The 26,392-nt window shown below is 39.0% G+C and overlaps 1 protein-coding gene across 3 annotated transcripts in view; it reads right to left on the reverse strand.

Moving 5' to 3' along the window:
* Positions 1-26,392, reverse strand: part of DYRK1A (dual specificity tyrosine phosphorylation regulated kinase 1A) — a 165,576-nt gene that overhangs the window by 106,533 nt on the left and 32,651 nt on the right. For 2 of the 3 annotated variants that reach the window (XM_030577788.1, XM_030577778.1), the window contains exon 2: positions 17,546-17,625. In XM_030577788.1, coding sequence (XP_030433648.1) covers positions 17,546-17,575 — 30 coding nt within the window. In that variant the 5' untranslated portion in view covers positions 17,576-17,625. Of the gene's footprint in view, positions 1-17,545; positions 17,630-26,392 lie in introns of those variants that run through there. The other variant, XM_030577766.1, reaches the window with a different exon arrangement.

Raw genomic sequence — 26,392 nt, forward strand, 5'->3', positions numbered from 1 at the left:
CCCATTGGCCTGGAGCAGTGAACTGTGGCCAGTGGGAGCCACAAGCGGCCAGACCTGGGACACGGCGGGTAAACAAACCGGCCCAGCCCACCATGGGCTTTCCCTACATAAGCGGCGTCAAAAGTTTGGGTAACACTGCTCTACGATACGCTAAGATGTGAAAACATTATCATTTTCTGTATGATTGAGAACCCACACTTCATTAACATGGTTCAGTCATTAAGACCAGGATACAGTCCACCCAACAGAACAGATGTTGCAGGCAAATTGCTGGATAAAGTGTATGAAAGAGAAACTGAGCAGTGTGCAAAAGGTCTAGATGGTGAAATTGTTAAACTGAGTCTTGATGGGTGGAGCAATATCCACAATGATCCTGTTTTATGTTCTTGTGTGACAAAAGAAGAAGGGAATGTCTTCCTTACAGAAACAACTGATACATCAGGAAATGCACACACAGCAGAATACTTACAAGAAGTAGCAGTAAAAGCTATAACAATATGTGAAAAAAAATTCAAATATCTAGTAGGCAGCTTGGTCACAGACATTGCAGCAAATGTATCCAAGCTGAGAAGAAATTATTTAGACGAGAGCCCCAAGCTAATAACATACAGTTGCTATGCTCATTTGATGCACCTCCTAGCTAAAGATTTCAGTTTTCCAGAATTAAAGGTTAACATTGTTGAAATTGCAAAATACTTCTGTAACAACCACTTTGCAACAGCTGCTCTGAAAAAACTGAGAAGAACCAAGCTAACTCTCCCACAGGACGTGTGATGGAATTCAGTAGTCGACTGTTTTGAGCGCTATTATCAAGAACTGGCCTAATCTGATGACAGTTTGTGAACAAGATCATGAAAAAATAGATGGCACTGTCATAGCCAAAGTTCTCAACATTGGGTTTAAGAGAAATGTTCAACACATGCTGTGTACCCTGAAACTTATTTCTATAGTCTTGAACAAAATGCCGGGAAATAGCTGTTTTATTTCTGAGCCTGTTGAAATTTGGAAGGAACTGAGTGAGATCTTAAAAAGAGAAATATGCAATGACCGAGCTGAATTACAAGCATTAAAGAAGTAAATGGGACAAGCACTATTCTCCAGTTCATTTTCTTGCAAATAGTCTCAATACTCGGTATCAGGGTCAAACCTTAACTGCTAAAGAAGAGGAGCTGGCTATGATACGGACATCCAGCAATCATTCCTGAAGAGTGCCAACTATAATAAAACTTCAGAGCTAAGGGTGAACCATTCAAGAAACATGTTTGCTGATGATGTATTAAAGAAAGTCACACCTGTAAACTTGTGGAAGTCACTTAAGCACTTGGATTCAGAGACTGTTGAAGTGATAATCTCACTTTTAACAGCAGTAGCTTCATCTGATGGTGTAGAAAGAATATTTTCTTCCTTTGGACTAATTCATTCCTAACTGAGAAATCATTTGGGACCTGAAAAAGCAGAAAAGCTTGTTTTTCTTTTCAGATTATGAACAAACAAGAAAATGAAGGTGAAGACGACTGAGTAAGCTGCAGAAGCCAATATTTAAAGTTTCTCATGTTGACCTGGCTGACACAGTATATTTAATTTTTGTTTTGTTTTGCTTTTTAAAATATTTCATTTAACTGTTTTAGTTAAAAACAATTTTAACAAAAACAAACCTGATTTTAAAAAACTTGAATGTTTAACTAAATTCAAAAATTCATATGCTTGTTTTGTTAAAATATTATATGTTTGCTGTCGAAAAAAGTCCAGAATACGTAATGTTGTTCTTTTAGTTAGACATTTAAATTCTTTTATTTTTCTGATGATGTTCTCCTCCTAATACAGCATGGCAAGAAAATCCTCCAAATAGTAATAATTAACCTGTTGAATTGGAAATATTTATGAAGTCATTGGGAGGTGAACTATCTGCTTCATTTACCTTTGGTAAATGAAACAACCGAACAATCATTCATTTTCTGATATAGCTGTAAAACTAATCTGAAAAGTTTTCAAAATAAATCACTTAAAAAACCTATAGTGTGTACCTTCTCAACATGAAACCAACATCTATCTCTGAGTTGTGAAGAATATGTATTAAGGTTATGAAAGCCAACAAGAATGCACTTTTATGCAGATATCCATCATTAAATCGAGTCTTCTCAACTAGTGTTTTAAATCAAATCCATCCTGCTGCAAATCCTCCTAGTGGAGATGCAACTCTTATCAGCAAACCCTTTTTAGTGCAGACATGGCCTTAGTATGGTTAACTTCAATCAAACAGAAATTAAAGATTAAGAATAGATGTGTAAAGATAACAGCAATTTATGTGAATATTTGTGCTTTTATATATATAAGCAAATAAAACTGGAACAGGCTTAAAAAAATTCAGACTATTTACATACACCTATACTGTGTATCTACCAAAACATACTTAAAAATATTTAAAATATTTTTTTTCCTATTTTCATAAAATTAGTCCACTTGAGAGAAGCAGCCAAGTATTTCTTTAACAAAATGACAAATTTTGGCAGTGGTATTTAACCTAAATCAGAAGTGTCTCAGTTCAGCTTTTAGTTCCCGAAACTCTACACTTGGACTTCCTGAAATCATTAAACAACCTCATCCCTGTAAATAAATCGCACTGTTTCCTATCTACTTGATTTACCTCATTAGAGAAAACTCAAACTGAAATCTGAAATAGTAAAACTTAGTTTGTGCATGTTTATTTGCCCAAAGTAGCACTAGAATTCTTCAACATACAACGTAAAAAAGGGTATATTACTTAACTGCAATTGTGTCATGAAAACAGTACTATGACCCAGAAATAAATATATATACACATGCACATTTATGTATAGTGACAAAGCTCTGTCCTTCTCTCCGTGGGTCCCGCGTTTCCTGGCAAATTTCGCTAGCCTCAGAGGCTCACTGTGACCCTCCACGTAGCCCTTCTCTCTCAAGAGGCAAGGGTCACAGCCTACTAAGCCATTTTCATCATAAGCCAGCAAGGGAGGTGAGCAGAAGCTACCCTCCCTTGCAGAGTCTCTGTTGTCTCCCGGTCTGAGTGATTAATCAGGGGGACTAAGGGGAAAGCTCAGGCCTGCCCTGTACTCCGGGCTCCAGCCCAGGGACCCTAATAGTAGCAGCTATGGTAGCCGGCTTTTTAGAAACAGGACGTGTACAATTCCCTGGGCTACTTCCCCACAGCAGCCCCCACTTCCTCCAGATCCACTTCACTCTTACCTCAGGCCAGCCTTCCTTGTGCCTGATATGGTGCGAACAGCTCAGCCTCTCCAACAGCACAACTTCCTCCTATAGCTCCTGACATGCACACCTACCTAACTAACTGGGAGGCTTTTAACTAGTTTCAGCCAGCCTCTGATTAGTTTCAGGTGTCCCAATCAATCTAGCATCCTCCCTGCCCTCTGGGAAAGATCTTAATTGGTCCTAGGTGTCTTAATTGACCTGGAGCAGCTGCCATTTTCTTATCCTGGTAACAAGGATTTGTTTAACCTGTGGCTAATATATCTGTCTCCCATTACTTTACTACAGCCATCTGGCCTTGCCTCGTCACAACACACACACACACACACACTTTTATTTTCCAAGTATTATACTTCATATATCTTGACATCTGTATGTTCTCATGTTTCTGGTCTACAATCGAAGCAGTCTGTACTCCAGAAATTGTTGAAATTCCTTTACTCACGTCTGTGATTTCCTGGAAATGATAGTTTAAGTTTTAGAGCTGTGCCCAATTCTTTACAACAAATCTTAAACTTAACCTAGATTTAAGATTCACTGCTTCTTTAAACCTCAGCCCATGGTCACAAGAATTTCAGAAACCTGGGCAGACACTCATGTTTAGCTTTATGTGGCTCACTCTGTACTGATCTATCTGCATCTGTTCCCCCTTTCCACAAACAAGCCCAACAATCCTCATCTCCCTTTCCACTAGAAATTTTGTGGGGAAGGAATAAAGCCACGGGCTTTTTTCCACATTGCCCTGCTTCAATAATCATTTAGTGTTCCCTCTCCCAGTTTTTAATAGGGCATTGTATACCTGCTCCCTGCCGCCCAAAGCAAGTTATTCAGAGCAGCCTGTTTGCTGCTTCTGCGGCACCACTGGAGGACAAAAGAAATAGGTACATCCTGTCCACCATAAGACTCTTTCAGAGATACGAAACTGAGATATTTACCAAGAGACTTGATTTGAAGGAAGAGGAGCCAGGGTGAAAACAGCCATTCTGCCACTCCTTTCAGGGTGGCTGAAAGATAAGGTAGATGCAGAGGAGCCTCCTGGACCCAGTGCTATAGCAAGGGGATTTTCAGGCAGAGGAGGGACCTTAATGTAAGGAAGGAGATTAAAAAGCTTGTTTGAAGGAAATGAAGGGATTATGTGGTACTAAGTACAAAACAACTATGCAACTCTTTAGGGTTAAATTTGCTAACTTGTGAACTGAACCTCACAAGTTCAGTATGAAACCTTGACATGAATTGAAGCCTGCAGGCTTAGCTCTACTCTAATAAATATCTCATCTACATGACAAATAACTGTGTCATGGGACCCAGTTAAAATATAATTTCAGTTTGTGATACAAATAGAACATTAGCCATATTATAACCAGGTCAGGACACAATCACATTGTAAACATGTCTGCAACATGGTTATATTTGTAGTGTAAAGGAGCCATAGTCCCCAAACAACTTGTTTCATCTAGAATCTAAATATTGCAGCCTAACCAACATTACTAGAACTGTTACTAGATCTCAGTTGTATATTCTAAAAATGTAATATACTAAACAATATACAAATCTCGCAAACATGAGATCCTGAAACACTAGCATGAAACTTGCTCACACAAACATTCCCCACCCCGCAAAAAACCTTGGTATTAAAACAGGAGTTTATCCTGAAAGAGGGAGCAAAGAGGAGATCTAGACCAGCACAAGAGATCTCAATGAAAACAAACACAGGTAAGGAGAATTTCCTTCTCTTCCATCTATGCCAATACAATCATTTTGGACCTCCCAAATCAGTGTAGTGTCAAGCTTGCATACAACACAGATGCTGAACAACATATACCAGCTGATAACTGAACATAAATCTGTGGTGTTCAGAGAAAATAAATAGCGTAGAATATGTAACCCAGGAAGCTTGGCATATATATCTGCAATAACAATGAATACACCTTCTTAGACCATGACAGTTAACTTTCCAGTACAGTGGACTTTGTCTGCAGAGAGGCAAAGTTTCAGACTTGACACTTTATCCACTTGGAAAGAATTGATTTGGATGATGCACGACTTCACCACCAAAACCTCTCTTTATTTTCCTTCTAGGGCCCTCGTGGAAGATAAACAGATGTCCCACAAGCCTCAATTCTTTGGCCATTCAAGAGATTAGCAGCATTCTCTTCAGAGTAAGAGGGGCCTCTTGAACTTCTTGAAGGATCTGTTGAACTTCTTGGGAACAGTCAACATCAGAAATCAGCAACATTGTCACACCCCAACCAGACCAAGAGAATTTGGATTCAGATGAAAAACTGAATCCTGGCCTTGAGACGAGATCAAGAGTATAGGTAATGGACTTAGGTTTCAATGCAAGGAATGGAGGTGAGAGAAGCAACCAGCCCAAGAACAACTTACTAGCCTGGATACGATTTTGTCACAGTAAAATTATATATAATGCACAAGGCAGTCACAGTTAAAGAAAAAAGAAAAAAGAAAAAAGAAAAGAAAAAAGAAAAAAGAAAAAAGAAAAAAGAAAAAAGAAAAAAGAAAAAAGAAAAAAGAAAAAAGAAAAAAGAAAAAAGAAAGGAAAAGGAAAAGGAAAAGGAAAAGAAAAAAGAAAAAAGAAAAAAGAAAAAAGAAAAGGAAAAGGAAAAGGAAAAGGAAAAGGAAAAGGAAAAGGAAAAGGAAAAGGAAAAGGAAAAGGAAAAGGAAAAGGAAAAGGAAAAGGAAAAGGAAAAGGAAAAGGAAAAGGAAAAGGAAAAGGAAAAGGAAAAGGAAAAGGAAAAGGAAAAGGAAAAGGAAAAGGAAAAGGAAAAGGAAAAGGAAAAGGAAAAGGAAAAGGAAAAGGAAAAGGAAAAGGAAAAGGAAAAGGAAAAGGAAAAGGAAAAGGAAAAAGGAAAAGAAAAGGAAAAGGAAAAAGGAAAAAGGAAAAGGAAAAAGGAAAAGGAAAAGGAAAAAGGAAAAGGAAAAGAAAAAGAAAAAGGAAAAAGAAAAAGAAAAAGAAAAAGGAAAAAGAAAAAGAAAAAGAAAAAGAAAAAGAAAAAGAAAAAGAAAAAGAAAAAGAAAAAGAAAAAGAAAAAAGAAGAAAAAGAAAAAAGAAGAAAAAGAAAAAGAAGAAAAAGAAGAAAAAGAAAAAGAAAAAAGAAAAAGAAAAAAGAAAAAAGAAAAAAGAAAGAAAAAGAAAAAGAAAAGAAAAAGAAAAAGAAAAAGAAAAAAGAAAAAAGAAAAAAGAAAAGAAAAAGAAAGAAAAAGAAAAAGAAAAAGAAAAAGAAAAAAGAAAAAAAAAAGAAAAAAGAAGAAAAAGAATAATAATAATAATAATAATAATAATAATTTCACACCACGATGATGGCAACCTTCCGGACCCTGCTGTTGAGGATTAGCAGTTCATTAGTTCACCTTAACATAGTCCCCCCCTTTGCAAGGGGACTAAATCAAAGCAAACTAATGAACTGCTAATGTGCAGCAGCAGGGCAACTTTCACAGTTCTGGGACCCTGGTTACCTTTCATTGCCGAGCTGAAATAAATGGCCAAATACATAGGTTCCATGAGATACCATGGTGGTCACCATGATATAACTGTATCACATGAACTTTGTCCTCTGTTTTCTTAAAAGGACCTTTGGTAGCAGGTGTGCCAAAGGCAGGTGCATATCAATTTACTTCAGTATAGAAGAAACCATTTATCAAGGAACTAGAATCTTTGCACCTCTAAAGTAAAACTGAAGGCATATGTCTCCTTTGTGACAAAATCTGTGATTGATTGACAATGTCTGGCTGCAAAGATGGTGTCGCGAGGAGTGTTTTGGCTTCCTTGACCACGGGATGCTATTCGAGGAAGGACTGCTAGGCAGAGATGGCGTTCACCTTTCGAAGAGGGGAAAGGCCTTATTTGCGCACAGACTGGCTAACCTAGTAAGGAGGGCTTTAAACTAGGTTCGACGGGGACAGGTGAGCAAACCCCACAGGTAAGTGGGGAACAAGACCTGGGAGATGGGTTGGAAACAGGAGGGAGCACAGGCTATAATGGCAGTGAGGAAGGAGGGTCAGGGCAAAGCTGGGAGGCAAGATCAAACCAGTATCTTAGATGCCTATATACAAATGCAAGAAGTATGGGTAATAAGCAGGAACAACTGGGGGTATGTCTACATCTACAATTTTGCAGCACTGGTTGTTACAGCTGTATTAGTACAGCTGTATAGGGCCAGCGCTGCAGAGTGGCCACACTTACAGCAACCAGCGCTGCAAGTGGTGTTAGATGTGGCCACACTGCAGCGCTGTTGGGCGGCTTCAAGGGGGGTTCGGGGAACGCGAGAGCAAACCAGGAAAGGAGACCAGCTTCGCCGCGGTTTGCTCTCGCGTTCCCCGAACCCCCCTGCAAACCGCAGGGAAGGAGACCTGCTTGCACGGGGGTTCGGGGAACGCGAGAGCAAACCGGGAAGGGAGACCAGCTTCGCCGCGGTTTGCTCTCGCGTTCCCCGAACCCCCCTGCAAACCGGGGAAGGAGACCTGCTTGATTACCAGACGCTTCCTCAGGTATGCTGGGATACCTGCTTATTCCACGGAGGTCAAGAAAAGCGCTGGTAAGTGTCTACACTTGATTACCAGTGCTGGATTACCAGCGCTGGATCCTCTACACCCGAGACAAAACGGGAGTACGGCCAGCGCTGCAAACAGGGAGTTGCAGCGCTGGTGATGCCCTGCAGATGTGTACACCTCCTAAGTTGCAGCGCTGTAACCCCCTCACCAGCGCTGCAACTTTGTGATGTAGACAAGCCCTGGAAGTGCTAATAAATAAATACAACTATGACATTGTTGGCATTACTGAAACTTGGTGGGATAATACACACGACTGGAATGTTGGTGTGGATGGGTATAGCTTGCTCAGGAAGGATAGATGGGGAAAAAGGGAGGAGGTGTTGCCTTATATATTAAAAATGTACACACTTGGACTGAGGTGGAGATGGACATAGGAGACGGAAGTGTTGAGAGTCTCTGGGTTAGGCTCAAAGGGGTAAAAAACATGGGTGATGTCGTGCTGGCAGTCTACTACAGGCCACCTAATCAGGTGGAAGAGGTGGATGAGGCTTTTTTCAAACAACTAACAAAATCATCCAAAGCCCAAGATTTGGTGGTGATGGGGGACTTCAACTATCCAGATATATGTTGGGAAAATAACACCGCGGGGCACAGACTATCCAATAAGTTCCTGGACTGCATTGCAGACAACTTTTTATTTCAGAAAGTTGAAAAAGCTACTAGGGGGGAAGCTGTTCTAGACTTGATTTTAACAAATATGGAGGAACTTGTTGAGAATTTGAAAGTAGAAGGAAGCTTGGGTGAAAGTGATCATGAAATCCTAGAGTTTGCAATTCTAAGGAAGGGTAGAAGGGAGTACAGCAGAATAGAGACAATGGATTTCAGGAAGGCGGATTTTGGTAAGCTCAGAGAGCTGATAGGTAAGGTCCCATGGGAATCAAGACTGAGGGGAAAAACAACTGAGGAGAGTTGGCAGTTTTTCAAAGGGACACTATTAAGGGCCCAAAAGCAAGCTATTCTGATGGTTAGGAAAGATAGAAAATGTGGCAAAAGACCACCTTGGCTTAACCACGAGATCTTGCGTGACCTACAAAATAAAAACGCGTCATATAAAAAATGGAAACTAGGTCAGATTACAAAGGATGAATATAGGCAAAAAACACAGGAATGCAGAGGCAAGATTAGAAAGGCAAAGGCACAAAATGAACTCAAACTAGCTATGGGAATAAAGGGAAACAAGAAGACTTTTTATCAATACATTAGAAGCAAGAGGAAGACCAAGGACAGGGTAGGCCCACTGCTCAGTAAGGAGAGGGATACAGTAACGGGAGACTTGGAAATGGCAGAGATGCTTAATGACTTCTGTGTTTCAGTCTTCACTGAGAAGTCTGAAGGAATGTCTAATATAGTGAATGCTTACGGGAAGAGGGTAGGTTTAGAAGATAAAATAAAAAAAGAGCAAGTAAAAAAATCACTTAGAAAAGTTAGATGCCTGCAAGTCACAAGGGCCTGATGAAATGCATCCTAGAATACTCAAGGAGTTAATAGAAGAGGTATCTGAGCCTCTAGCTATTATCTTTGGGAAATCATGGGAGACGGGGGAGATTCCAGAAGAATGGAAGGGGGCAAATATAGTGCCCATCTATAAAAAGGGAAATAAAAACAACCCAGGAAACTACAGACCAGTTAGTTTAACTTCTGTGCCAGGGAAGAAAATGGAGCAGGTATTTAAAGAAATCATCCGCAAACACTTGGAAGGTGCTAAGGTGATAGGGAATAGCCAGCATGGATTTGTAAAGAACAAATCGTGTCAAACTAATCTGATAGCGTTCTTTGATAGGATAACAAGCCTTGTGGATAAGGGAGAAGCGGTGGATGTGATATACCTAGACTTTAGTAAGGCATTTGATACGGTCTCGCATGATATTCTTATAGATAAGCTAGGAAAGTACAATTTAGATGGGGCTACTATAAGGTGGGTGCATAACTGGCTGGATAACCGTACGCAGAGAGTAGTTGTTAATGGCTCCCAATCCTGCTGGAAAGGTATAACAAATGGGTTCCGCAGGGGTCTGTTTTGGGACCGGTTCTGTTCAATATCTTCATCAACGATTTAGATGTTGGCATAGAAAGTACGCTTATTAAGTTTGCGGACGATACCAAACTGGGAGGGATTGCAACTGCTTTGGAGGACAGGGTCAAAATTCAAAATGATCTGGACAAATTGGAGAAATGGTCTGAGGTAAACAGGATGAAGTTCAATAAAGATAAATGCAAAGTGCTCCACTTAGGAAGGAACAATCAGTTTCACACATACAGAATGGGAAGAGACTGTCTAGGAAGGAGTATGGCAGAAAGATCTAGGGGTCATAGTGGACCACAAGCTTAATATGAGTCAACAGTGTGATACTGTTGCAAAAAAAGCAAACATGATTCTGGGATGCATTAACAGGTGTGTTGTAAACAAGACACGAGAAGTCATTCTTCCGCTTTACTCTGCGCTGGTCAGGCCTCAGCTGGAGTATTGTGTCCAGTTCTGGGCACCGCATTTCAAGAAATATGTGCAGAAATTGGAGAGGGTCCAGAGAAGAGCAACAAGAATGATTAAAGGTCTTGAGAACATGACCTATGAAGGAAGGCTGAAGGAATTGGGTTTGTTTAGTTTGGAAAAGAGAAGACTGAGAGGGGACCTGATAGCAGTTTTCAGGTATCTAAAAGGGTGTCATCAGGAGGAGGGAGAAAACTTGTTCACCTTAGCCTTCAATGATAGAACAAGAAGCAATGGGCTTAAACTGCAGCAAGGGAGATTTAGGTTGGACATCAGGAAAAAGTTCCTAACTGTCAGGGTAGTTAAACACTGGAATAGATTGCCTAGGGAAGTTGTGGAATCTCCATCTCTGGAGATATTTAAGAGTAGGTTAGATAAATGTCTATTAGGGATGGTCTAGACAATATTTGGTCCTGCCATGAGGGCAGGGGACTGGACTCGATGACCTCTCGAGGTCCCTTCCAGTCCTGGTGTCTATGAGTCTGTGAGTCTTTTAAAGATTATTTGTGTAAAACAATGTAGTTTCTGACTTCTAAATCTGTTGATAGAAAACAAAGGGTCAGAGGTATGATCGGATATTTGACAACCATTCAGAAAACCATACAATGTCCTAGTAAGACAGAAAAGAATGAATGCAACCCTACCATCTGATATAATATGCATCCACAGTGGTGCCCATCAAGACTTATCCAGCAATACATGATTTGGAGAAAGAAAAGCTCAAAATGAAAGCATGAAAACTGAACTGTTCTTAGCTCTAAAGACATTTATATGAAGTTTTGACTATGGTTTTTAAGAGACCTAGGATTGTTCATTGGGGTCTCTCCAACCTATGACCAAGACATCTGTCACAGCTACAACTGATCAGGAAGGACTGAATGGTACTTTCTGGATTTTTCTTCCTGGTACTATCCACCGCAGTAGAGAACCTTGGATAGTTCAAAGCACAGTAAAAGTGGACTGTATGTTGTCCTCTTGATTTTGATATACTGTCCAAGAAGTACCCTGCAGAAGTTTCTATCCTGACTCTGGTAAACAATATCACTTAAGTGCAAGAAGCCATGTAAATCTCAAAAATCAAATGATCCATATGACTTTCAATGAAGTCCTTCAGAGGCATTGATCTCTGCATCCCTTGACATTTGTCTCTTTGGCAGATTCCAGAACAGTCCCTATAAACACCTCAGTCTAAGTTTATGCAAAAAAGAAGGATTTTCTCAGTTTCTCCTCAAACCCAAAGCCTGGAACTACATCCACTATCTATAGGACACAATGAATTCCTCAGAGATTTGCTCTCATTCACCTTTCAACCAGTGATTCATGTAATGTAGATACATCAACATCTTAAGTGTACAGACATTACATCTAGACATTTAATGAAGAATTTGGGAGCTGTAAAAGTACCAAAAGGAAGCACTTTGTACCGGTAATTCCGAACTACAGGTATTTTTGCTGGACTGGCCAATAAATACATGAAAATATAACACCACTGGGTAGAAAGGCACAAACCAGTCTCTTAGCTTTCAGAAAGGATTATATGAACCTTCATTTAAACTCTAGATATAGAAAAATTAGTTGTTCCTAGAAATGAGTGGAAAAAATAAAATGCCTTCTTATGATGCTGCTGCTGCAGATTCTATATTGCTCACATTTAGAAGACAGAGGCTTCTCTTTATTTCTTAAAAAAGAGATCCCCCCAAAAAGGAACAGGAAAAAGGACTGGGTATGGCAGCACAGAGTAAACAACAGAAAATACCTTCTGGATACATATTAGTTACATGTATTTCTAAGACTCATTTGTCTGACATAACTCTCTTTCTGGCATGCAGTGAAGAAAAGGCAATCCCCAGGGATGAACAGAAAAGGCTAGATATCCACTAGGAAAGGTTTGAGTCCCTCAAGAAACCCAATAAAATTGTTCTCTCGTAGGAGGAGATGAAGAAAAAATAGGAGCTGCCAATAACACCACCTCTTTTAAACCTTTTCCTATCTAGGAAAAAAGAAAGCTAGTTTCTGTGCTGATCTTATGGCTAAGGAAAAATTCTATTTTAAAATTTTAATGGGCATCTATTTTCTCTTAGATGAAGACCCAGGGCTTATTTACAGCACAGGCAATACAGCTGCACAACTGAGGTGCTACAGGTTTGCCACTGTAGTGCCATAAACACTTGCTAAAATGATGGGGGAGGACCCAAAAAGGGTATTTTCCACTGCTGTAGTTAATTCACCTACTAGAGAGGCGGCAGCTATAGAAGATTTCTTCCACTGACCTCGAGGTGTCTATACCAGAGCTTAGGTTGGCTTAACTACTTCTCTCAGGGGTGTGAGTTTTTGATGTCCCTAAGCAATGTAGCTAAGTGAAGACCAGACCTAAGTCCAAAATTTTCATACTTCAGTGTCTTGGTGTCATGGGGAGCCACCGGTGCCCAGTACTTTTGAATAAATCAAGTAACTTTTATTCAAGTACTTAAATACAGATTAAGGAGTCTAACATCAGGCATAAAGGTTTTTAAAACTCTAACCCAAGATTCAAAGATTATAGTACACATCTGGTTTTGAAGTCCAGGTTCTCATTTGTTGAGTAGAATACAACTGGACCCCTGAAAGACAGAATTCCACTTTCAACTAGGCTTCCTCTTCTGCCGTGATGTGCAACTCTTCACTCCTGTTGCCCTGGAACAGGCCACTGTGTTCAATTCATAAATGTCTGCATTCTGTCCACCACAGACAAGAGCCTGATATTTCCTTCCTGGCCTCTATTCAAGTAAGGCCATCAGTCTATCCCAAGAAAAAAAAGTACATTTCATCTGTGGGTCTGTGAACCATGGGTCTGTTGGTATGTTCACACCAGCACTCAACAGCTCTGGCAAAGTGAGGAACAACAGCCTACGAGCTCGATGAGTTCAAAAATCACAGAATGTCCTGCCCCTGGAGATCAAGCTGGGCAGAGTCTGGACTGGTCCAGATATGCTATTTAAGGCCTAAGGAAAACACTCAGAGGGTATCTGTACAACCAGTGCACTCCCAGTACCTACCATGCTCCAGGTTCCAGATCCTGTCACCTTGCCTCCCTCCTGACATCTCGCCCTGCCTCTGTTCCACTAACCCTACTTCAGCTGACTCATTTGGCTCATTCCGTACAGCTCATTGACCTCAACTCCAACTTACCTACAGTGTAACACTGGCACAGACTGCTGCTTCAGGTCTTTGCCCTCTAAACTAAACTCAGACCACATTCTTAGGTCCCCTCCAACTCAGGCCCCAACCTCAGCCCACATCCCCATAGCCAGGGTCCTCATACAATGCTTGTTCATTAGCTACATATAAATAACACTGTCAATAGGCATACCTTTCACCCAAGGTTTAAACTAGCATAAATGGTGGATTCTCTGTAACTTGAAGTCGTACAAGCATGATGCGAGGACTTCAGTAACTCAGCCAAAGGTTATAAGTCTGTTACAGGAATGCGCTGGTGAGGTTTTGTAGCCTGCAATGTCCAGATGGGTCAAACTAGATGATCCTGATGGTCCCTTCTGGCCTTGTAATCTAGGAGAAGTCGTCAGACAATCTCAACTGGGGTTTCCAGAGTGTCAGACATCCTCCTGGGAAGTTCCTCAAAGATCAAGTAACCTACAGGCTGGTTTAGAACCACCATGGTCACTGCCTCAATTAGGTGAAGAGGATGAGATCGCTGTTGGGACAGGTTGGCCTTCAGTTTTGTGAGACTCCTTCTACTTGCTCTCTGCATCAGGTACATGAGATGCCAGCTGAGTGTGGTGACCGTCTTGAGGTCTACAAGGGCAGGGTGACCTTGCTCTAGTTGTCTGAGAGGCAATGGGAACCCCACCCCAGGGCCCAGAAGGGGCCTGACTGCATGGAATTCTGGAAAAGCGGGGTTTAGACCACGATAGGTACAATGCAGGGTACTGCTCATGGCTGTTCCCACAGGAGGGCTTACAGGGACAGTCTTTGAATGCCCTAGAGTTGCATGGGTCTAGGGACTAAGACAGATGTATCACACTGGTCCTCCAAGGCAGAGGAGAAAGAATATACCACCCTCCATGGGTGGTGTAGATCTCTCAAAAATTTGAAAGTAACCAGCAGCTCCTATGCTGGAAGTGCTGATACTAGCGTAGAAAGTTTCTTAGTGGAGGACAACAATGGAGGGGCAGGTTGTTACTAGTAGATTTAGTATAGGACCATGAACCACACTGGTACCACAAAGAGGCTCCGGGGCAAAGACTCAGGAAGTATAGGTGGTACCACAGAGCTGAAGTCAGTGCCAAGGTTTTCAGTATTGAAGGCAAATTATCAGTCAGATCACACTTTTCTGGCACCAGGGCTTACAGTGTTGGTGCCAGGAAGTCCAAAGAGCACTTCTATTCTGTTGGTTTCAGTGCAGAGTGTGTCTGTGCTGACTGTTTCAGCGCCAAGCACTTTGATCCTCGGTCGCCAGTACCATATATATTGACAGGTTCTGGAACATGCGCAGAGGCTGGTCAATGGCTGCTTGGTGCTGAGGCATCAGCAGGATCTGATCTGGTCCTCAAACTTCCTCCTAGGCTGGATCTGCTCAAACCCAGAGAGGGAGGATCTCCTTCTCTAAACACCTCAAGAATGATGCTCCTTCCATCCTCTCTCATCAAAGGGTTGGGCTAAAGAGATGGAGGCACTGACCAACTCCATAGCACAGAAATAGAACTTCTTCAACCCCCAAATGGGCTCTGGAAGCCACAGTAGACAGATGGCTTAACTGGGGAGCTCTGAGAGGTGGTCTGGTAAAAAACAAACAAATAGTCTTCTTGCCTTCCAGTGCCAAGAAAGCCCTCACTGAGCTTTTGAGGAGGAAAAGCTTGAGTCAAGACACCCAAGACACTTCTTTCTGAAAAGCAGCTATAGAGCACTTTCATGATATGTGCACTTGCCCCAGACAAAAGAGGCACTTGGAGTCTCCATCATTGATAGGGATCCTTCCACTGAAAGAGGGGAAGACCTTTAAACCAGGGGATTTGTCTCCACCATAGACAGGCAGGTCCTGGCGTCAAAGGCAGGACATGGACTCGAAGACCTTAAAATCAATTTTTTGAAGTCAATGGACTAAAAGAATAAAACTATAACTATCTATCTTGAAAGAAAAAAGTGTACAGCATACAGAGATGCAGACACTATAGATGTTCTGTATCACAGCTATGAGCAGTAAGAAAGAACTAAAGAGTGGTTGCTGCCGCACTGCTCTTTTACCCTCAGCTTCAGGATGACCGGAGGGTTCATAGGTGCAACATGGCCCCAGAAGAAACTTTTATTCAAAAGTTTCCGATCTCATTCAGATGTGTACAAGAAGCAGAATACTCGTGGACAATCATTCAAAGAACAGATGATTTACAAAAACTGAAACAGCAATGTTAGATCTTGCTGTTCATAATATAGCACAACAGTTACCCTCTTTTAAAACAGGTGCAGTGTATAAACATTTATGTATTACATTTAATAAAATTAGCCGTTAAAATATTATGTCAGAAACAATCAACCACAGAAGGCACAGTCCAACCCTACATACTGTCATTTTTTTTTACCTATAACAAAACCAACACCCAAATATTTTACCAATCTGTAATTCCAGCTCTGTACTCTTATTTCCCAAAATGTTTGTGTTCCCCAAATAATTTTAATAAGCAATCTGACACACACACAAAACACACCTCTGTAGATTAACGACATTGTAATACAATGTCAGAAGGAGCACTACTTTGGCTTTGTTCCCTTTCCAGTGAGCAGTCTTTTACAACTGTAGACTGAAGAAAGATATAGTATTATTACACTTTCTATCAACTTCAGAATTAGCAGTTTTAAAATGTAACATACAGCAGCTCAGAATCTTCCAGTCCTCAACATTTCAAACATCTATCATTCCACAGCTCATCTCATGATACACTCAAAATAACTTCACTCTGAATATAGGATGATCAACATACATAAAAATATGTAATTTATCCACTTTGATCTCTGTCTTAACTATATAGGTGGTTCTGAGATTAAGGAGTTAATACTTGATAAATTCTGTTGCACAGTAACAAAAATGAAAAAGAATCCATGACTTATATTTCCTTATTAAACATGGCCACAGATTTCAATCCACACACATAAGTATTTGAATTTCACCAAACATAATAACTATCCCATCTCCATGCTGTCACCATCAGCATGGTATGATCTCCCAAACATGCTTATTCACCAAAGTGCTTGTGGTAGCCTTAAAACAGGAGTGGATTCTCAATACTGTTTTTGGATATCCTTATGAGAGCACTTAGACTAGGGTATACTACAAAATATTGCTGGCATAGTTATGTTGCTTAAAAATACGAGAATGTAAAACTAATTGCAACCAAGCAGTTACACTCCTGCTCCAATCCAAGGAATCTACTTGCTTCATTTGTTTTTTTTCATTATGTATCCCATTTTATGGGATTTGAGGCTTGGTCATAGTAATGCCCTTCAGGTTGAAACAAAATATACGAAGTTTTGCGAGATCCACGCAGCCCAAAAAAAAAAAAAAAAGTGTAAGGTGCCTAAAAAGGTTTTGAAATAATATTTTTTTTTAAATCATACTGATTTTAGAACTTCAAATTTAAAAAAAACAACACAAAAACAAAGCATCAGCTTGAAGAATGGCTGTATATTGCAAACAGTTGAGGGCTACATCAACTCTTGTGAAACCCTTACAAAATCTAGGTCCAATGCTGAGAGTTAAAGATGAAGTAGTGTTAACTATTTCCTTGCTTAAAATAGTTTGTAAGATGCATACTTTTGTTTTGTTTTTTACATAGTGATCAAAAATAATATATTATTTGAACATTAAAATGCATGTACAAATAATTATACAACTGGAAATCTGTAACCGAGAAAGGTATGAAAGGAGGAATATTAACAGAGACAAGAGGACTTAAAATAAAGCAACATGCTTTCCCAGAACTTTGACTGCCTGGCCATCTATTTAGAGAAAACTGGAAAAGAATCTACATTCAGGAAAACTGTTTTCCTACTGGACATTTCAAACTATAATTTCTAGACAGTAATCTCCAAAAGATCAAAGACACTTCAATGATTTCTACTCCTTTTGTAAATATGTTTTATGAAGGTTGTAATGATGCAGTTTTGGGGGATAGGAGAAAAATCCAAAGAAAGAATAGAACATCAGAGTAACAATATAGATCTTTCTTTCTACAAGAATTTCAAAACTAGGATCACCTGTATGCATCGTCTTCTTTCAAGTCTCATATCATCCTGTGGGGGTGGGTGGCAGGGGGGAGTCCAGCAGCAAAACAACACTGTAAAATGAAGAAAAATAGATTAGAACAAGAGGCAAAAATACAAGATGCAATTATCCTGATAATCCATTTCTAATAAAGGATCTAAGACTTCAAAATCTTTGGGGATGGAACAGTCTTTTTGCTATGTGTGTACACAACGGGACCCTAGTCACTGGTCATGGCCTCTAGGTGCTAGTGCAGAACACACAATTTCAAATAAACTGTATATTTACATGGAAGGAAGAAATGCCTAGCAGTTACTGTATAAAAGACTAGAAATCAGGAGACCTGGGTTCTATTCCCAACTGTAAGTGACAAATCAGACAGTGCCCAACTTTCAGACATGCTGCTCACCGTCCATTTCCCACCTCTAATTCAGCACCATTGAATAATCAGACCGTTAGCTAATCTGTGCCTCAGTGGGAATACTTACTCTCCTTGGCAACACTCTTAGATATCTTTGGATGTTAAGTGTTACATAAGCCTACAATAATATTGTAAAACTAATAATGTTGAAATTCTGTATGACTTTACTGAATCTCCACTGCAGAAAGCTCACAGACACACCTAGCATGAGGGATCTCTCTCATATAGTCCAGCTTTTCTGCTTGATCTTGCATGATAAATGATCTAATTCAGCATCATTTCTAAATATTAATATATTGTCAGAACCAAAGAATTATGACTTCACAACAAGATTAAGCAGAAAGAAAAGGTGAACTGTTAGGAAGAAAGCTGTCGTTGCAACAAAAATAAAGAGCGGAAAGTACCAGAAATTTTTTTGTAAGAATGGTCGATTTTCAAAACATGCTCCAATATATGTGGCCTTTACTTACTATGCAACTTATGCAAAATATCAAAATACTTAAGAATTCAGTATTTTAGATGACATTCTTTTGAATTACTAAACAGGTTAATTGTTTTGATATAAAAAAATCTGTGTTATTCAGATTCAATGTAAACAAGTTTACCTCTATTCTACGCTGCATCCTCTGAGAACACCAAGTCAGTATTCAAGCACTTCCTCAGATACAAATTTTGAAAATTAATAACTAAATCGTTCTTATTAAGAAAACTAAGCCTACTGAACTTTGTCTCATCATAACTTATGCCACTACCACTTGTTCAGTTTTCAAGCATGGAACTACATTTTTAGTCTCTTTATAAACTCTCTTGGTGTATAAGTGGAAACATATTCATGCATTTCCTACATATAAAGTCCACTTTTCAGCATTTCTTACAGCAAAAGTTTTGTGCAACTTAAAATCATTCAGAGGCATTCAGAGGCATTCAACAAAATGGCAAATTCAGCTTGCGGCTGCGCCCAAGTTCTTAAAGCAGAGAAAAAGTGGGCCAGTAAGAGGTATTGAAAAGCGTAGTGACTATGTGAGAGCTGCATATTACAATAATGACAAAAGAGAAACTTGTGTTGTTCTGAAGGATAGAGCTGGGTGGCAAACTGGTACAAGTCTGACACTGAATAGTTTCTTTTCATAAAGACTAGTGAGAATGAGACACGCAAATGGACTTGTATGCAATGTTCACCACCATGGCACATGAAAATGAAAAACAAATCAATGGGCTCTAAACCACCAAAGAAATTCTGAGGTCCTCATTGATAGCTGAGTGAAGATGCTTGCCCCATATAAAGTAACAATTATATAAAGCTAATGGGCACTTGTATGAATTAAAGGAAGAGAAAATATGATATACTGAATTATGGTACTCCATGATATGAAGTATTGTGCCTAGCTCTGAAAGCTACACTACAAGACAGCATGGTCTTGTGGGTAATGGGACTGGGAATCAAAAAATTTTGAAGTCATACTGATCAATCTCTCTTTATTTACTCTGTTCCATAATGCAAGAAAAAGTAATAACTTTATAAAATTACAACATCCAGTAAAATTTAGGAGTTTTCAATCTGCATCTTAGAAAGCTGTTCCAAGTTTTACATAACTGTTTCTGTGACAGTGGTGACCAGATTGTTCATATACAAGTAGTTGTGTTTTCCATTAACTGCAAACTATTCCAGTACCTTCCTACAAGACAGAAAGAGTACATCCCTCTCTGAAACCTGCATGGTTGCATATCTTTTTGTGAGGTGTCTGGCAAAATTCAGTCATGATCAAATTTGAAAAAGACACCAGATTGGAAGAGTATCTCTCACATATTAAAATTCTAAAGCAATCCAGCAAAATTAGAGCAGACTGGAGCTGCAGGCAATAATGGGAGATATACTAATAATAAATGTAAAGTTCTAGGAAAAGGAAATCAACAGTTATAAAGTGAGTGGATATAATCAAGCAGCCACAACTGCAGTCCAGCAAATTTGTTTTAATATTGTCTCCTTAACACTGTCTAAACTTATTCAAGTTACCAAACACTAATATCAGAAAGGTATGGGATTAGGATCAAGAGTATCAAAGAACTGTCTATGACATTCAGTAACGCAAATTCTGAAATTCAAAGCCACAGAGGGTCAAAATAAAATAAAATAAATTGTGCTAGTTTTAAGAAGGGGACAGATACCTATTGTTGGTCACAAAACTATGTTTTTGCATAATTTAAAACAGAGGCACATGGACTCATAAGTCGGAGCACACATTGACCACCACAAGAGTCAAGGAGGAATCTCCCTCATCACACTCTTTGTTAGGTCATTAAGAGAGTAAAACTAACTTTCTCCTCAAGAGATGTACCACTCACAGATTTCATGGACTAGTGTCTGATCCAGTATGACCTACTTTACTGAATTAAAAGGGAGAGGAATTGAAAATAGGAAATAAAGCTATCGTGGAAGAACAGAAAGAAACAAGGAATAGTTCGGAAAAAGATAGGAAAAGGGCAGGGACAAAGGATTGAGCATGACACTACAAGCAAAAAGAGTTAATTTAAAAAGCTTCATTTGATTTGAAACCAAGACAAGAGTGGTCAACATAGAACAGATGCAAGTCTTCATCAACTCTCTAATACTAGCACAGTTAAAAAATTTTCATTCAGGCTATCTCCCAACTTAATTACAGTTGCTGCTTCCTCTGCAGAGCCTAGTGAATAATAGATTTTTTTTGTTTTGGTGACCAAAGTGAAAAAAACGGGGAAAAATCAGTTTGAAATGAACACTGCTTTTTTAAAATTTTTCTCATCAAGTTTAAAAAAAAAAAAAGTTTAGAAAGTATTGAGCTGAAACAAAACGTCAATTCAACATAAAAAGCCAATTCACAAATGTTGAAACTTTTCATTTCAACAATTCCCCAAAACAAATACTCAAGTTTTGGTTTTCTGGGGGTTTGTTTTGGTTTGGTTTTTTGACCAAAACTATTCGACAAATTCAACCTGAATTTGAATAGTTTCAATGTTACCCTCTGCCTCCAAATGCTTTTTTCAACAAATTTACAATTCACCTAAAAAATGTCAACCACCTCTATTTTAATCTCCCCAACGCACACACTGCTCCTCTACGATCCATTCAAAATATAACTGACAGGTTCAACTTCCTTACCAGTCACTCTGATTGCATCACTCTCTACTCTAAATCCCTCAGCTACTCCCCTCTCCACCACAGTAAACTCAATTTGGGGCTCATTTTTCCTACAAAATATTTACTCAATGTACTTACACACTGATGAACACAATTCATCCTAGGATACACTATAAGAAGAGTAAAATTTATTTGAGCATAAGCTTTCGTGGGCTACAACCCACTTCTTATTCTCAAATAAATTTGTTAGTCTCTAAGGTGCCACAAGGACTCTTGTTCTTTTTGCGGATACAGACTAAACACGGCTACTGCTCTGAAGCCTACAAGAAGATTGCGGTCAACATCATGTTACCTAACTATTCTTCACAACAACATGCAAAAAATGGTAATGTTCTGTAATGTAGACCCACCTATACTGTCCCTCACACAGCAAGTCTTCATTTGCCTATTTGTCAGCATCTCTCAAAATGATTTCTTCCACATTGCTCCTTAACACCATTCATTAAAAAAAAAAAAAAAAAAAAAAAAAAAAAAAAAACACACCACCACCCACCTCTCTCCTCCTTTGAAACCTTCTTCAGAATAAGTTTCTGCTGTGACCTGTATAAGAAATCAGCTAACCAACAACAGATGGATTGTGCATGAGTCAGGAAGATCAATTTAAAATTTTTTTTAGAAATAAAATGTTTGGCACCATTAAATTGTGCAATGCTATGATGTCACTTTAATTAGCCTTAGTCTTCATCCCTCCACACACTTCCTTTTTTGTATGTTAAATTCACATATTGCGTTGTCTCTCAAACTAAACTGAGCTTCTGGGATCGGGACCATCTCTTACTACATATGAGCAAAATGGCATACCCATCTTGACTGAGGCCTCTAGGCACTAATAGAATAATAATTTTAGAAGTCCACATTTTATCATTTTAAATCTGGAGGCGTATGGGATAACTAAAACTTGATACTTTAGAATTTAAACTTGTGTTTTACTTTGACTGTTTAAAAATGAAATTTGGAGCATCTAGTGTTTAAAGTACTACATTTTACTACTGGGTTAGACAAAAGACAGGAAGCAAGCAACAGAGTTCATGAACTATAATTAGCACCATAGAAAACATTTTCACCACAGCTTCACCGTTGCTCTATAACAATCAAAGCATTCCTCAGAGAACAAATTTAAATAAAAGTTTTAAAAGGATCAACTATCTTTGTCATATACAAAACTTTGCATGAGCAAACAGGGCTACACAGATTTTTATATATATATATATATATATATATATATATATATATTTTTTACTGATTACAGATTAACTTTATTTGCTCAGTACTGTTACACAAGACTCAATGGAAGCTTTCATAAATGATTGAAAGACTATCTAGCTTAACAGCAGTCTCTGGAAGAACCTCTATTCTCCATAGAAAGACCATTTTGTAACTTCTAATCGCAATTCTCCTGAAGCATACAACAAATCCCTATATTCCTCCTTACAGATACAGGGCACAGTAGTCAAAAATATGCAACATTTAGATCAATAGTCCTTGATACAAGAGGTCTACATTTAACATGTAAACCTGAACTTGAGAAGCATACCATTCTTAAAACCCCATGCCCTGGATGTCCCTAGCCTCTGACTGCCAGAAGCTGGGAGTGGACAACAGGGGGACGGATCACTCAATGATTATCTGTTCTGTTTCATTCCCTCTGAAGCCAATGCCAGGAATATAGGATACTGGGCTAGATGGACTACTGGTCTGAGCCGTGTGGCCATTCTTACGCTCTTAGAGTAGAATCATCCAAGACTACATAATGGCAAAATCAAATTACCTAACAAACATACAATTGACTAGATATTGGTGTAGAACCTAATAGAAAATCACTCTCTTCTGCTCCTTTATTCTATATCTGCAGCAGTCTATTCTTGGAGCTACACTGACAATGATGTTGGTTCATACAGGTATATTGTAGGGAAACAAACTGCCAAATTTAAAAAGATAATATATGTAAATATATAGTATTTTAAATGGAAAACAAAATGTAAGTAAAATGCCAAGGACTACTAATGTGTCAAAATTTCAATTGTAAGGACCCAATCTTGCAAGTTCTATCTACCCTTACTTTCTAGGGCAGGATCCTGAATACATACTACTGAGGCAATTCAAAATTATGGGTCTTACAAGCAACTGTAACTATCCTGAACATATATTTTTGGTATTACAGTATAAAATCTTAATTTTTCTTGTTCAACCCATACATAATAGACAGTAATACAAGATACATGTGTGAAAAGTGGCCAAGTTATAATTGCTTTGGGAGCCATTTGGTGAATGAATTTGATTCTCACACATTTAAAAAAAGTACAGTTGTATATTTTACTGCTTTCAAGAGTGCCAGAGGCAATGGCATAGGTTCTCATATATTTGTATGTATAAATGAAATTAAAAAGAAAAAATAAAACCTCAACCATAAGGATGCTTTAGCAGATTTTTACAGTTAAACTCTTTGTATATTTTGTTTATAATAAATTTCAAAAGTACTCATTGTTTCCATCCTTAAAGACCTAATAAGAGCAATATTCAACCAATATTTGATCACACAAATACACTGTAACCTGTTTTATCTAATGTATAAAGCAAAATTTATCCAAAATAAACAATACATAATCTAAGGTATACACTGAATCAAACATTCAAATAAAAATACTACATACATTTTATATCAATGTGTAAATCAATATATACAACTCCAGTTTTACACAACCTGCTTGCTTGTATACCTGGTGCACAGTACATTGAACATTTAGTAGAAAATAGCATATAGCTCACATTATTTGACTTTTCAAACAGCTTACTTCTAATCCAAATGTCTTCAAACAAGTCAAAAGGCTCTTGTTTCTGAAGGCGAGGTGGGTTGGTATTGTGGAATATGCACATTAGTTGGACGTTCCAACTAAAACAATCAGCAGTGGAATACCTGAAGTGGATAGGTCATCTCTAGGTTTCAAAATGAACAACCCATGCAACTGAAACACTCTCTTTTTAGGTTCTTTTGTGCATTTTATAGAACTGTGCATAGGGTCATTTTAGTGTGAGTCTTTTGCAGAGCAATACTGGGATTAAAACAGCTGCATACAACTAGATTTCAAATTGGTTGCATCCCTTTCAGATATCTACAGGCTTTGATGTTAGCCAGTTCAAGACTGGTCTAATTCACCTTAAACTTGACAGCCTCATAGTTCAGGCTGCAAGTTTGTCATGGAAATCCTGGAAGTCACAGATTCCATGACCTCTGCCGTGGCCGGTGCAGTGAGCCAGAGGGCCGCTGCGCCTTCCCCTCACCCAGCAGTAGCAGGAGTTCGGGTGGGGTTCTCAGTGCTGGGGCACGGGAGGGAGTGAGGGCCCTAGGAGCGCTTAGCTGGGGGGGAGCGGGGTGAAGAGAGAAAAGACACGACAACTCCCTGGAAGCAGCAACATCCCTCAGTTCCTAGGGGGAGGCACAGCCTGGGGGCTCCGTGCACAGCCTCCGTGGTTCCCATTGGCCACAGTTCCCAGCCAATGGGAACTGCAGAGCCAACGCTTGGCGAGGAGGCAACATGCAGAGCTGCCTGGCCACGCCTTTACCTAGCAGCTGCGGGATGCTGCCACTTCCAGGGAGGTGCAGAGCCAACTAGGGAGCCTGTCAGCCCTGCCAACCCCCTCCAGCTCCCTCAACACCAGCAAGGGTCCTGGGCCACGCTCCCTCCCCAAGCTCCTGAAAGGGGTTCCAGGCCACCGTCCCCGAACACCCGCGGCACCCCTAGGCCGCCTCTCTCCCCCAGATTTAGTCAGGGGTATATAGTACAAGTCATGGACAGGTCACGGACCATGAATTTTTGTTTACAGCCCATAACCTATCCATGACTTTTACTAAAAATACCTTACTCATAGTTCACCCATAACACAAGCTTTCAATTTAGTTTTTATTTTGTACATTCAAAGCAATTTTTACATACATTTCTGAGTGAAATATTTTGTAAATTTATGAATGAGCACCAACAGATCAAACTTGCAAAACTGTTATGAAAATTTACCAGGTCTAACATGAAGTCTACTTCACTGTTATCACCACTCTGACGGTGAGAAAACTAAAATTTTAACTCACTGTTCCAAAAGAGATTACTTGCCCTCAGTGAATAAATTCTGTATGACTAGTTTTACATAGTATATCACTTTTGTATTTTAAATTGGACTTCAACTTGAGCTGCAGTTCCGATAATGACAGTATGTGTAGTCAGCCTCTACTGTGCAACACAAATATATCTTTCTTATCCAAGTTCAACCCAGGTAAAGAGAGGACTAATATGATGTGTAGCTATCACAGTAGAAGCTGGAAAGACGCTATCCATGCCTGTTTATTAATTCAGGTGATGCTATTTTGAATCTTTTAAAAAGTCTGTTCTGTAGCCACATATTATCCCTCATTTCATTTAAAAATGTAGTAATATTTGAAAATAAATCCCATATTGTCCGGTTAATATGATTCTAACTAGAATTAGCTTTCACTACTTAGTCCTTTGTTATTTTCACCTCAGATACAGGAAACAATACAAAAACTATGTAAGGACTAGCAAGCATTGTTTTTGATAGCTAATCAAAGGACAAAATAAATTTCTAACTAGGGCTCTAGTTCTACAGATTATTAACTATCTCAAGAAGAAAATGAAATCTTTATTGGTAATCTAGTAATTCAAGGTATATGGAATTCCAGCAGAATTTTTTTATGCTCCTATAGTGACAACATATAACTATGTTAAGTTGGCTTTAGTGATTGGTTGACAAGACAATGCACAATAAAACTGGGGACTGTGGAGTTTTATATTGTTAAACGAAAGCAACATAGTCAGGTTTATAAATATGGAGTTAAAATTCTGGTTACAACAGCAAGTCATGCTGCTTTGTTTACATTCCCATCCTCCATGCAATGGAAGCAAATAGATGCTTCAGCAGCAGCTGCCCATCCCCCAGCTGTAGCAACTGAAATATTCAAAACTACTGTTTGACTGCTACTGAAACCTTAAACTAACATGCTTGTCTTAGCAACGTTTAATGAGCTTACTGAATATTACAATGACTATAAAGAGTTATGTTTATGTGATAATTGGAAACAATTCCATCTCAAATTCACATTGGAAACAAGTTATAATTATGTTTATGAAATCTGGATATTTTGCTATAGGAGTTATTTCTGTGTGGTGGTAAATGAATATATTTTAAGCTACTTAAGTACTGGAAGTTGCTCAAACTATTTCATAAATGATCTGGAGA

The sequence above is a fragment of the Gopherus evgoodei genome, chromosome 1, assembly GCF_007399415.2.
Source record: "Gopherus evgoodei ecotype Sinaloan lineage chromosome 1, rGopEvg1_v1.p, whole genome shotgun sequence".
NCBI lineage: Eukaryota > Metazoa > Chordata > Testudines > Testudinidae > Gopherus > Gopherus evgoodei.